This window comes from Phalacrocorax carbo, chromosome 14 (genome assembly GCF_963921805.1).
Source record: "Phalacrocorax carbo chromosome 14, bPhaCar2.1, whole genome shotgun sequence".
Taxonomy (NCBI): domain Eukaryota; kingdom Metazoa; phylum Chordata; class Aves; order Suliformes; family Phalacrocoracidae; genus Phalacrocorax; species Phalacrocorax carbo.
This window is the reverse complement of record NC_087526.1, coordinates 10,781,119-10,795,784: the sequence shown is the minus strand read 5'-3', so window position 1 is coordinate 10,795,784 and position 14,666 is coordinate 10,781,119. Positions and strand designations below refer to the sequence as shown.

General features: G+C 35.7%; 1 protein-coding gene across 12 annotated transcripts in view; it reads right to left on the bottom strand.

The window, feature by feature from the left end:
* Window positions 1–14,666, bottom strand: part of ZMYND8 (zinc finger MYND-type containing 8) — an 82,162-nt gene that overhangs the window by 19,041 nt on the left and 48,455 nt on the right. For 10 of the 12 annotated variants that reach the window (XR_010375231.1, XR_010375232.1, XR_010375233.1 and 7 more), the window contains 9 exons: window positions 11,306–11,524; window positions 10,315–10,428; window positions 8,497–8,589; window positions 7,239–7,326; window positions 6,545–6,600; window positions 5,405–5,482; window positions 4,429–4,544; window positions 2,835–3,316; window positions 433–573 (listed from right to left, as the gene is read on the bottom strand). Coding sequence is in view for 9 of the 12 variants with exons in the window: in XM_064465679.1 (XP_064321749.1) it covers window positions 433–573; window positions 2,835–3,316; window positions 4,429–4,544; window positions 5,405–5,482; window positions 6,545–6,600; window positions 7,239–7,326; window positions 8,497–8,589; window positions 10,315–10,428; window positions 11,306–11,524 (1,387 nt within the window). In the remaining 3 variants the exon portion in view is untranslated. The remainder of the gene's footprint in view (window positions 1–432; window positions 574–2,834; window positions 3,317–4,428; window positions 4,545–5,404; window positions 5,483–6,544; window positions 6,601–7,238; window positions 7,327–8,496; window positions 8,590–10,314; window positions 10,429–11,305; window positions 11,525–14,666) is intronic. The other 2 variants (XM_064465682.1, XM_064465688.1) reach the window with 1 other exon arrangement.

Genomic DNA, 14,666 nt, shown 5'->3' with positions numbered 1-14,666 from the left:
GTGAGGAGGTTATGGGAAGGCAGCAAGGGAGAAGAAGCCCTAGTAAATCCTAAATCCTAAAGATCACAAGAAAACCTTGCCAGCAATTCACTTGAGAGACTGAGGGTTGAAGAGCAGCAACATGCATATAATTACAACCTTTAGAAACTTACCCACTGTTTAGAAACATTCATTTGTACAGTTCGGCTAAAAAAAAAAATCGTCCTTTAACTAGTTTCATCAACCAGGAGAAACAATAACATGAGCTTTCTTTTTTAAAACAAAAGAAGATCAGCATATTAAATGAAACAATAACTGCACACATGCCTCATTTAAAGCCCCTTGTTCATTTTAAAGCCACATACAAGCATGTTTTTTCGTATTTTGTTGTATTGACACCACTCTGATTTATTCAGCTATAACAGTATTAGATTTTCAAAGGTTAAGACTAACCAAGATTAAGATTCAGAATGCTTCCTGGAGTGGAAGTTCTTTCTTGCTTAGCAGAAATTGGCGTTGATGCTTGAGGAGAGAAAGGTTTGGGGCTGCCTGACAAGCTCCCTGCTTGACCCGTTCTCGTCGGTGCTGGAGAAGCTGAAAAAGTACAAAATTAATAAAGACAGATTTAAAAATAATCACAATAAAGCCATATTCACTGGGACAAAACAGCTTTTAAACCTACACAAGCAGGGAAAGGATTTTTGTTTATTAATTTCAACACTGTGTTATACCTCCATTGGAAGTCACAATTATCCCTTTAATTTTTGTTTAATAAAGAAAGAAATTGTAAGGAAAATAATTTTATTGCAGCTGTACAGTTAGGCCAAATGTGTGCTTACCCTCAAACCCACTCTGTTTGCAGTGACAAAAAGTTTCTGGCTTTCAGGATTTGATTATTTTAGATGTTAACAAATTCTGATGCTCTAAATTGCTGTCTATTTTAATTCATGTATATAAGTAAACATAGAAAACCCCACCTACCCCATTTTCTAGCTACATTAACAGAGAACTGAAAGTACAAACCATAGTAAGCTTCATCAATACAGCTAGAGATCAGTTAACCAAATGTCTCTGAGTCTCTGATATTCTAACTTTACAGAGTTTAGGCAAAATCCTATGCTCTCAGCCTTTAAAATCTCCATGAAATAATGTTTCAAAAACAAAAATCTAGCCAAACAGTCTAGAAAGGGAAGCATTGCAGGCCATTACCTAAAAAAAGGACTAATTTTTCTCAGCAAGAGACTAATTTCTGTCTGTCAAATCTCTGCTTAATGCTCTGGAAATTCCATCCTAAACTCAGTACTAGACACTTTTTCTTCCCCAGTACACTCGGGATTATCTATGTATTTTCAGATTCCTAAACAGTAGCAATATCAGCTGTTTCTATAACTGTTTCCAATTTATTTTCTACACATCACTCAAAATACACAACAGAGGCAACCAAATAAAACCGTTCTTGTCTAAGGATAGTGCAGTAATACTACTTGGATTATTTTTTACAAGCAAATAAGTAATTTAATTTACATTTAAATTGAAACACACAGATTCCAGTAATAGGACAGCTAACTTTATACATAAAGTAAATATTACAAAAGTTAACACTTCTAACAATATATAGGTAGAAATGCCAGGTGGGAAACTGAATATTCTAGTTTAAGTGCTGTTAAATCCAATCCAGCATTCTATGCACTAGGATTGAGGACAGTAAGGCCTGGGGATAAGTTAGAAAAATTCCCAGAATTGCTGTGATAATCAAGAATCCAGAGTACTACAGTAACTTCTGTCATCTTATCTTTATCTGACAAAATAGCTTTAATGTGACTTTCCATTAGTTTCTCTACTACTAAAAAGAAATAATAGTGTGGTATAACAAAAGCTCTATATTTTAAGACACAAAACAGTACTTGTTAGCTACACCTTATACGTAAGGGCTATACACACATATATACACTATAATTTATATATAAAATTACTTATTCCTTTTGACATGTTACTCTGCTGAAAAATCCAAGTATTTTCATATATTTAAATTCATACAGTTACTTCGTCATCATTTTCTTAAGATGGACAGGATCAGATCACAAGACACTTCTGTACCCAAAGGCATTTTCACAGCCTAGCCTTTACTGGCTAGAAAGGATAAGGTTATAATAAATAAATAAATAACAGCATTTTATCGAAGAATTGTAACAGAACACATTGGTTTGATTTTCTACACAAAGATGTCCTTTCACGAAACCCAAGGTTTTAAAACACATTAATTAACATACTGCATCATCTCTTTCAGATAGTGACTAACTTTCTTTTATGGATGAAAAAAGATAAGCTAAAGTAGTTTGCCTGAGTGCCACAAAATCAGCTACCTTCTACTCTTTGACTACATTATAAGCCTGAGAAGTACAAATTCTGTATTCTACACTCATTGTTTTCTTTACCCACTCTGCCTATTGAACTGTAGTTTCACCATATTTTAGCTACTCAGTTGGGAACACTATAAATTAAGCCCATTGCCTTGAAAAAGAGCTATCAAATCCTAAATTTAATACCTGCTAATCATGACAATTTTAACTCGTCATATTTACTTCCACTCTCCATTCATTTTGATAGCTGCAACTATTCCTGCTATCTAAACTGAAGGCGTTTGGTCACTTTTCAAGATTGTTTATTCCTTCTCAATGTTACAGAAGGGACTGTTATTTTTTATCTGTGATACTGAAAGTTAAACCCTTCTTTTTTTCTAAAATTTATTCATAAAATGAGTCATAATGCAGTCTGTCTTTAAAAAGTGCATAGAATACAACTAGTGCTTTAACCAAATGCAAAGTCCTGTACCCCCTTAATTTTTTTTTTTTTACCTGTATTTTTCTCAATAAAGTCCATGGATTCTTCACTGGCACTAAAATGACTGGAAGTTGCTTTTTTCTCCGCGTCTTGTTCAACATCAGATCCAGTGTGAACTGATGAGTTTGTACTCATGGGTGACCGTGGCATATCTGTCAATGAAATCCTACGACCAGTACTACTGCTCAGCATAGACTTGCTCATTAGAATCTTGGGTGACGCTGTCATATCAAAGTTCAGTTTGATTTTCTCTTGTTTGTCTGTCTTTGCAGTTCCCGCAGTTGGGTTTGTAGGGTCTAATAACATTTGGTATTGATTGTTGGGAGTATATGGTGTCCGGAAAGGTGCGTAATTAAATACTCCAAATTTTCTACGAATGTTATCAACATAAACCTCCATTTCTTGCATTGCACTATTGAAGATGCTTTTAGTCTTTTTCACAGAAAAAGGAATTTCTTTAGACATGAGGTAGCAATTATTTATTGGAACCCAGGCCCTACATATAAAACAGAAAAATAAAAGATAATATAGCTACATTTCACACTGTGGATTGACATTGGCAACTTTTGTGCACATACTAATTTATTATAGCCTAATCCTAAAGATAGGCACACCTCAGATCATTTCAAGGACCATCTCTACCTTCTTCTTTTGATAGTTCAGTGTTTAGTTTTGGTAACTAAGTAAACTGCATGTCTTAGATTATTACTAGCTTATTTTACTCTATCCAGTGACACATAAAGCATGAATAAACACCGGTTAAACATGACAAAATATTCCTAATTGGAATAGTCTACGTAACTGTAAGACGTCCATAACTGAACAGTCTTTCCATCCATCATAGTCAGCAGAAAAACATAAAAAGCAGGTCAGGGAAAAAAGACTTCACAAGCACATTCTTAAAAACACAGTATTCTATTTTACACCCCACGTCAGGGTGATCAAACTCCTCGATCCCAGGAAATGTTCTATCAACAAGTATTGGACAGATTTTATTTATCAGGAAATGAGGCAGAGTGTAAAACCATGCCTTCAAAGATACTAAAATACCAGGAATTGTGACTTAATTATTTCATGGTGCTATATAGCTTTTTTTACAGTACATGTTTTTATAACTGTATAGGTTTATATTTTCAATTCATGACAAATAACTTGTATTCATCATGGCTTGCTTTCATGCAGAGAGATCACAAGCACAGAAAACTTAACTCCTTTCAGAGCAAAACTGGCATTTTCAACACAGATTCTGTATTTTTAACAGGTTTTTATATTTTTTAAATCTACAATGATGTGTTTATTCCCATAGTGTTTAGACAACATAACTTTATTGGCCTCTTCCACCTTTAAGGACTACAGTTCTCTGCAGCACCAAACCAGACACAGGAATTAACTTGCACACGCACTGAGATTATAGATGTATTAATCTTACAAACACAGGACTTGCATTCTACAGACATCATGTAAGAAACTAAGACTGTATATGCCACAGTATTGCATAGTTTACTGGGGTCAAGGTTCAAACGACAGGATCCAAAAACTCTAGGAGCACAAAATTACAACAAGAATTTTGTAAGTACAGCCAAAGACATCCTTTGGCTAAATTCCCACCTGTCGTGTTGGCCAAAGAAACGGGCATCAACTTGCCCATCTTTATCCCTCAGTGCTTTAGCAGGCCAGAATGGAAAGCCTTTGAGTTTAGCCCAGACCAAAGGGTGGGGATTGCTCTAGAGGAAGAGGCAAAATACGCAGTAAGAAAATACAAGCAGTATTACCTTCAAATCTGATAAGCAACATTTTTTAAATTCTACGCATTACTTAGATTCAATGAAGATCAAACATGCACAAGGCACCTGCCAAATACAAGATTCCATTTTACTATATACTTGATATATACATAATAAATCCTGAGAGGACCAAATAATAAAACACATAAAACCTTAAGTATCTCAACTAAACACATCATAATTGCACTTTTTTATTCATTTATTTTTTATTAGTCCTCTCCAAATATGTATCATAGTGTAAAGTAGGCTAGGCCAAATCTATCAAATTCTCTAATTTTCACCTAATCCAAGACAGAATTTGATGGATTACACACTTAAGAATCTCAAGGAGTCTTCCAAAGTTTGGTGCAGTATTAAGCAAAACCAGAAAACAACCTATTAACAGGTCATGAAAGAAAAATCAAGTATAAATTCTCTGATCCACACCTGCAGAATGAGACAATTCATATTTCAGAAATCCTACCCTGAGCGCAAGTACCACATGCAAACACAGAAGATCCAGGAGCTGATAGCTTATATTTGAGGATAGTTTAGTTGCAAACTGGTTGCTGACACCCCTTACAGTTGTTTCTGACTGAACCAACCCTTCTGTAAAAGCATGCATTCTTACAGCTAAACATCTTGAGATAGTCTGACTCCACAAAGCACGAGGCACAAGCACAAGCTACTTGGTAAACTACAAAAGCTTTTCTTGACTCAGTAACCATCACAGGTTTAAAACAATGGGGGTTAACAAGCAACAGTCAAATGAGAACTGCTAGTTTAATATATTAGGTAGATTACCATAATCCTTAACTTACACAAGGCTCACAAAACCAATTTTCTCGTTTTTGGCAAGCAGCTAAATAACATTCCGGACATACTTCAATTTCATTCATCTGAAAAGAAAAAATCAAACAGTTAGCGAAGAGCTTACAGAGTCAAAAGTGTGGTCAGTGTTATTATGTTAGCCCATCTAGTTTGCTAGCATGATTTTTCCAGAAATTTGTGGTCATAAATTAACACTGTTTTGACAGACACCCACCTTTTTCTACCCCTGTAACGTATGCATTCCAGTCAATAAATCAGTCACATTGTTACATCCCTCTTCAGATTGTATGCTACTGTCATTCACTCCAGTCAAAGAACATATATCCTTTGTTTCATGTTTTATTTATTCCAGTGATAATTATTTATCACAATTTCTTCCAACGGCAAAAATATAACCTCAACTGCACATTTAATTTCATAATTTATGCAGAGCCAAAAATAACACAGCTTACTCCTTGTGCTCATGTTATATAAACTAGTTAAGATACCAGGGTCAGGTTATACCTGTATTTTGTTCTATTAAGAATTGATAAATTCTCAGTATTTACGTGAATCCTGACTATCACTGTGTCAGCCCAGAGATGGAGAAAGCAATTCTATAAATTAAAGGGTCAGATCATCAGGTAATTTATATCAATGAAATATTGTTCAAATGTATCACATTTAGAATAGCAAGTTTTTGTAATACTTAACATAAAATCAGTGCAAATGATCAGCTGAGAATGCATGCAGTCATTTTTGCATTTCTTCAGAGGAATTTCATATTATTACAGCAAAAGAACCACCAAAAATACGTCTATGAATCAGAAGATCTGGGTGTATTTTTCCACCTTCAAATGTTCATTTAGAAGACAGGTGTCTGTGCAGAATCCATCTGTCCACTTTTTTTCTTCCCTCCCCCCACAAGTCTTAATTATAGATCGTGAATATCCTAGTGGAAGACACATTAGCAATGCCCTTGCCAAAAATTATTCCATAGGCCATGGATATGCAGATTTAAACATAAGAAGGTCTACATAAATTATAGTTTTGCAATACACACATTAGCAAACACATTCTTTCACTCACTAATACATGAAAGGGAACGCTTTAAAAATACAGAACAATTGAGTTAATTGCGGCACACATACCTCATGCTCACAGATTTTGATGATGACTTTTGCTGTTTGTGTCAATTTGTGATTTCCTGAGGAAACAATAAAATGCTTTAACCAAGGAAATTGTTGGATATTGCTAGAACTATGATAAAATCAACAGGTTTTAGTTTTAAAAGTAAACATTAATGACAAAAAACATCTAAAGAGATGATGTAAAACATGTATGTACAAACTATATGCTTGCAAAGCAGAAGGTAAGCACTTTTCTTCTCAACATAACAATGTAACAATCTTTAAATGTTCCTTTTTGAGGCCTCCTGGAGCCTACCTACCTCTGATACACTCTTTCAGCCAGGGACATGCTGTATCATCTCCTCAATTAGGTTTCCTATGAAGTGCTGCACAATCCAAAACGCTAAAGCAACTTGGGGTTTGGCACCAGATGATCTTCAAGGTCCATTCCAACCCAAGCCATTCTATGATTCTTACTTATTTGAAATTTTTTTAAGGTGGAATAAGCAACTGACAGCACAGGTTCTATTTGGTCCTACAGTTCTATGTATACCAGTTGTTAAAACAAAGCAAAACTAAACCATTCTGCTTAGGCACTGCGGTCATTAACAGGAAGATACTTTCAGCATTTGCCAACTAGAAGTCTACAAATTGCTCTATGACCTCAAGTTTAAAAGTTTTATATTTGAGAACATAAGTACGTATTAATACTCACCCCCATTGTAAATAATGCAGTTGTGCAAAATCCATTTGGCATCAGCCAAAAATGCTTCAGTGCAACCGTACATTTTCTTTTTAACATTCTGTAAAGAAAAAATATGAATCAGGAAACAGAAATGAGTAAACTGACAGTTTCTTCCTGAACATTGGTCCTATCAGTCCTACAATTAACAAACTGACTAATTATTTACCATAAGACTAATGATTCTAAATACTTAAGAACCTGCCAAACTCAGGGTGTCCTTTGACCACCCTGAAAATGTACGAACTGTCTAAATTAACTCTACATAATTAATTATTTAGATCAGCATCTTTAAAATTTCCCAAAAAAAAGTGTTTATTTCCTGAAACAGTGTTCCATTTGATGAGTCTTTGGAAAACCAAGTCCTTGATTTTTCCACTGACATATTATTGTTCCACAGCATTTTTATATTTTTAATTTTCACAAGACCCAGAAAAAAATTGCTGGTTATAGTACAAAAGACAGTATGTTTGATATCTCAGTCTACCCACTCGGTAAAGTAATTCAATTAGATAAAATCAGTCACATGGATTTGTTACACCATAAAGACAACAACTTCCACTGTAAGGACACAGAGAATGAAAATTTGCTGTCTCTTCACCAGGTCCCAGCAAAACTCTGCAATGCTTCACTCTTCATTAAGCAGTGGAATGGAGAACTTCTTCATGAGTTGAAACTTTTAAATTATTATTGAACTGAGAATGAAAGTCCTATTATCCACCTCTTGACTGTTTCTTTCTTCTTCTGCACCTCAGGTACAGCAGAGATAACAGTACTTGTTGAATGATCATTAAAATGAGTCTGGAATGACTCCTGGATATACACTCAAACAGTCCCAAATTAATGGACCACTGATCCGTTAAGAGTTTACAAACATGATGATCAAACACAAACTCTGGTTAATGAAGTCTCCCCACAGGATTATTCCTGGAATTAGATGAATTTATATAGGAGGAAGTCATAATTTTAAGCTTGTCTTTTTCATACTGTTTTTCCTGAGCTTTTGTTACTGGTTCAGACAAAATAGTGGTCTTTTTCAGCTGGCATATTATTGTTTTTAAGCTGTAACCAAACTGGCATTTATAATAACAACAACAACAAAAAAACAACCAACAAAAAAACAGCATCGAAATAATTTCAAGCATCCTCTCCCCCCCCCATCAAACACTCCAGAAATCTTAATGATAGCAATCAACCTCAAGGAACCTTCCTCCCTTAGCTTCATACAAACCTTCTCTAATGTACAAAGGTCCATTGGATGAAAGATATATTCTGCATAATCTGGGTGTTGATCCAGTGAAACTGGCTTTTGAAATGGCTCTGTCTGTTAGGGGGGGAAAAATTCACACTGCTTATTAATACTGAACAGTTTCATCAGTGACATTCTTTTTCTAATGCTACTTCCAACTGTGATGTCAGTGAAAATTCTTTAAACGTAATTATAAAATTTTGTGAATAATATAGTACTGGCAGAACTAGAGGTAGCAAAAGGTCTCATTTAACTGATTTTTTTCATATGCTGGAAGTAATGAATTGCAAAAGTTAGGGGGTTTGTAAAATGTACGGTTATTGTTTACGGTAGGGGTTTTTGTGAGGAGTATCAGGTGAGGCTCAACGGATAGTTTTTAGCAGAATAAAGACACTTACTAAATTTCCAATTCACTAGACTCACAAATACTTCTTTTTCAAACTCTCATGGTAAATTTCAAAACAAAGGTGGCTCCATAACACAAACACATTCAAAACTTTTACCAGTGGGACTCTACATTTTATCTGCTACTGTGGAGGGACTGCAGTTCTTCAAACACAACTAATTAAACTGCTCAGGTACCAGAACAACAGGTTATTAGCAAAATGCCTAAAGGGCAAAATATCTCAATAGCATTCATTAAATGTTAGCTTTCTAACCACATTTTCAAAACACTTTGTGAATTCAATACAAACAAACACTGACACTTTGCTTCTGAAAAGCAGCACTTAAAGCTTTTAACGGCTCCATCTAACAGGATAGTATTCACCACTCCAGACTAACACTATTCCAACAGCCAAAATCTGCCAGTACTTAAGAGTAACCTTCCCAGAAATTGCCATTATTGTTCTGCTAAAATACTCATCATAGAGAGATCAGAGTTGCAGAGAGACAATGATTCTGCACATCTGGTTTTCCCAACGTATTTTACCATACCAATGCAGGCACAGAGAGCTCTCCCTGCTCCTCTAACTTATGTACAGGAGCAAGAAGGCAACAGGAGTTAAGACAACCCTTGGTACTTCATCACATCATATTTTGATTTACTGTTTTCTTCACATGTGAAAACCAGGCAATGCTTGCCTGGTGAAGAAAAACTGGTCAGAATTGTTGAAACTTAGAAGCAAGAATGAGTGACTGGAATAGCTGAAACTATATGAGACATGGTGATTTTGAGAAGTGAGTCTCCCATGGAGACAGGTACAAGGTGGAGGAAAACGAATTTTACCTCCGTGATAAAAATTCATAGAACAGCAGCCTCATATTGCATGAAAATTAACAGCACAGGTTTTCACCACACTGAGGAAAATTTCTTCAGCATTTTAGAGGTATACGATACAACTAACTTTTGTGGTAAGAAAGATTCCTACTAACTGATAGAAGCTAGGTTTTCAACAGGTATAATCAATAATGTAACAGCATCTGTGCCTAAGGTTCTTGCCCATATAACTGTATCGGTAAGAGATCATATCTCCTCATTCCCCTTGTATCCCAGAGACAGCATTGTCCAATTTTGGTGAGTGAGAAACCACCACATCCCACTGGCAAACCACAATATATTTTTATTACACCTACTGAAACTATGTCCAGGAGTTACATCAAGAAACTACATTTTAAATGCACTCCACTGCAGTACATACAGCCTATACTAATCCGTCTGTACTAGACAGGTGGCAGACAGCACAGAAGCTGTCACATTCAATCTGATAAAATAAGCTAGGTTCACAATCCACAAAAGGAAGCAAAACCCAGCATTATGACAAACATATGATCCAAGCATTAAAAAAAATTCTTCCTTACCCCTGGCTGTTTCATTTTCTGTAGTGCAAACTTCAGTAAATATGATAGCTGTTCAATGGTGAGCATTGTCATAGCTTTACTCTGTGTTTCTATGCATTCTGCGACTGTGATTTTCTAAAAGTTAAGATTAAAAAAACATCGTCAGCAAACATTTCTAGGTAAATTCTTCTCCACTGAAACATTCTAGCATTCAAATGGAAGATAATAACTAACTTATAAGAAACAAAATATTTCTAATGATGCAGTGCAAGTACTTCAGATGCTTTGTTATCCTTGGGTTCTGCTCCACATGTTAATCCAAAACAAAAAAAGGGGGGGAGAAGACGATCAGAAAATTATCCATCATCTTCAAGATCATGCAAAGTGAATGTGTGAAAACATAAAATTCTCAAATACAATGCAGGTTTGCAGCAATGTGAACAAGTGAGAAGGTCACCGGGGCTCTAAGACAGTAAATGATCGAAGAAAAACATGCAATAAAACAATTTGCTTTCATTAAAGATACTTTGATGCTAAGTATTCTCTCCCCAGGAATCATTGGAGAAGAATGATTAAATTCTTCCTCAGCCCTGCAGGAAAAAACCAGTAATAAAATACCCACTTGTTTATGTAGACCCTACAGTGCAATTTTTTTTGGCACTGCTGTAGAGCTGATCAGCCCACTAGAAGAAGCACAAGTTAAACTAGTCAAAACTGCAGAATGTTTTCAGAATTAGAGGTGCCTGATGAAAAGATCACTCTTTGACATGGTGCCTTCTCTAGAGACGGAAACACAAAGGAAGCTGAACACTCATGTTAAGAAAGCAAAAACAATCCAGGTACCCACATAAAAAGTGGTGAAGCAGCAATGGATGCCTCCTCTTCTGTACAAATTTTTCTGGTACCTTTACCAAGAGGCAATATAGGGATAAACCAGAACCATTTCAGAACAGAAAGCAGCTTCTTGTATCTCACAAACAAGAAAGAATTCTACTCCTTACATCAAACTAACCTCACATTCTGGGCAAAACCAATCCCCCTCTGGCTCCGCTGTCAGTTTCAGACACTTAGCATGATAAACCCGAGGACAGAGTTCACAGCAGAGGACTTGGCCTTCCCGATGACAAACCCAGCAATAGAAATCATTCCGTCCATCCTGTGGTACAACATCAACAGGGTCTGTGGTGAGTGGCTGCTTCATATAGTAAAACGGACCATGTCTTAGTTCTGACTGAAATGTAGGCAAGAAAAACAGGTTTGGTTTCAAAACAAATTTGCATTTTTTCAAATAATAATATTTATAATATATAAGAAAACAGCAGTTCACAGAGTTTGATTAACATTTATGCAAGCACAGTATCTTATTCATTAGACAACATCTTTCATTAAGCGGTTACTTCTTATTCAGAGGTCAAATGCCAGTTTACACTCAAGACTGAAAATAAATTTTTGTGGCAAGTGAGGGCATCGAGTGCAAGACATGCAGCCCAACGAAAGTCAGTAAATACTTTTATCTCCAAGAAAGAAGTATTGCCATAGAAGCTATTAGGTCCTCTAAACTCCACAGGGCTGTGCAAGCTAAATACTGAGGTATTTAGTGGTGGCTAAACCTGGGACAACTGGAGACGTTAGTCCTGAAACAAGAAGTTGAACACCATGCAAATCTGTCCTAAGCCGCAGCAGTTCACAACTTTGTACAGTGAAGCAAGCCAGTGCTGATTTTGATTAGTAAAGCAAACTGTAGAGTAGGATGACAAAGGAGCAAATTCGCATCCTGAACAGCCACCTCCGCTACACAAGCAGGATTCCTGGGAGAGGTTTAATCCACCATTTAAACACTTATCAGAATTTAAGACTCAGAACCTCCACTGGCTTATCTGCACTAGAAAACAGCGTTAACATTGTAAACTGCATGAACTGGTCTTCCACTTGAGCCCCAGACAGCTCAAAGATGACACAGCTGATGCCAAAACACAAGAAGCGAAGAGCCTGGGATGGCTAAAATGGGTTCCCAGATACCTAAAGATTGTTAGATCAGTTTTGAAGAGCTGCTAACATTTATGAGAAAACCACATTATATTTATTAATGACAAGGGAACATTTTGTCTGATATTAATTATAGGGGTAGTTTGCTGAGGAGGGCATGGAGGGAAACAAGTTTTAGGCAGTTTGGTTTCTGTGATTTTTTTGATGCAAAACCATTTGCTCATTACATTACTTGTAACTATCAAAATGCTTGCAGTTTGCAGAACCATTTTGTTTGGTTCTCAGATAATTTTGCATGCATCCTACACCATTTACACATCTACAAGTTCTTAGTCCCTTGACCTGTCACATGCCCAGGTGACTGATAGAACAGTGCAAGCATACGCATGTTCCATACCTTTGCAGCATCCTGTACAAAATTAGTCACAGAGGGCATAAACTAATGTCACCAGAAACCACCAACATGCCAGCATGGACTGTGAGATTTCTAGATTTCTGAAGTTACAAAGGACAAGGTCTAATTATTTGCATGAACAGAGGACGTTCAAGGTCAAATTACATGATACAGAAGCAACAAGCCCACTGAAGATGTTATATCTCAAAAGATACACCAGAAGAGATATCATCTGCAATTATGTAACACTGTATAATATTTTAGGCAAAGAAAGGATGTTACCCACAAATATTTCCAAAGAATTTTGCTACCTAAAATTTCCCTCGAATTTATATCAATTTTGGTGGTTTTCATTTTCTATTCTACAGATGATACAGCTACTAGAAAGATAATTTTTCCCACCACAGAAATGGGAAAAGTCTTATTTTCTGTATTTTCGCTGTATATATATTTAATCAGATAACCTGACAAGACTTTCAGAAGGAAGGTTCTATGAGATCCTGTGGAATAAGAGGGACAGCACAAGGCTTTAGCTACATTTCCAAAGTATTACTGCTACAATCATCCAAACAGATACAAAGGCATACGGAAACCCAAACTGAAAAGGGCAAAGTTGCAATTTAACAGTGCAGAAACATGTTTTCTTTGCAGCTATGAGTACCACAGCTGTGAGACCAAAATCTCAGTAGTGTATACGTGAAGATGCATCAATGGGACATTTCCTCAACTGCAGATAAAGGAAATTACCAGAATAATTTAATACACATTCTGACTTTGAAGTGGGTATAAGCAGTATATCCACACTAATTTCCTAAGAATCAAAGATACTGCTTTAAAACAAATATAAAACCTGTGAAACTACTCCACAGAATCCAGCTCATAATATCCAAACTGAGCAGAAGTCCATTTTTGCTAGAGCATGAGAGGAATTAAGTTTACATCTTTTAGACATCTATCACCTTATTTTGTCTAAGCCAAGTTTAAGAGCCAAAAAAAAAAAGGTTCCAAGACTCAAAAAAGACCCAAACAACAAAACTGAAAGAGTGAAAATGAATGACTCAGCTGCATCAAAGGACCTTTTCATTTGTTCTAATCAGAGTAAAATGTTTTAAGAATTTACATTTTTAGTTATGAAGGAAAAGCTTTGTTTTCTCAACTGTTTCACAACTAACCAATTCAAGCTCAAATAGGTGGTAGCTTTTTTTTTAAGTCTTTATTAAAGTTATTAAGACCTGTAGAATGACAAAGAAAACTGAAGAAAAAACAAGAGTATTTTAGTGCTGCTTTGGGGAGAAAAGGATCACTATTTCTATTCGGTTTCAATTAATATTGAAGCTAGTAGTAAAACAAGCTGACAATTTCAATTACATTATAACCGGCCAATTAAGTATCAGATGTTCCTGATTTTTAACCTGTCTTAGCTACATTCTACAATTACGTAATACTTTGCTTGTATTTCAACACTTTAAATACCTGTTGGCACCATTCTGAATATCTATTACTGCATCCACAACATGTAATACGAAGGTTCATGCAACTATAACTTTAGTAACAGTATCTTGAAATACTCAAATATTTCAAAACACTTTGTAATGTAGAATATTAAGTTGGAGTTTTCCAGTAATGTTGTCGTGCCTCAAAATGGATTTATCAGCCAATCAGAACCACAGCTTTCAGCTACATTACACTTGAAACTTAAACCTGAGAGCAGAACAAGTAACTGCATGCTTAGCTCACATCTGTCCAGCAGTAATAGTATCTTTAACAACTCCTGCTACCATATAGAGCACAGTTTTGCACCTACTTTAGAAACAATCATCTTCAGACATGCCCATTTCAAATTTGATAGGCAAGACAATATTAAATTTAAAATAACCTGCAAAAGCTAAACAAAACTGAACAGGTTTGTTTTGGTTCTTTGTTTTGTTTTGGGTGTTTGTTTTGTTTTGTTTTGCTAACTTGTAACAAATACAGCAAAATAAGCAAGTCTGAC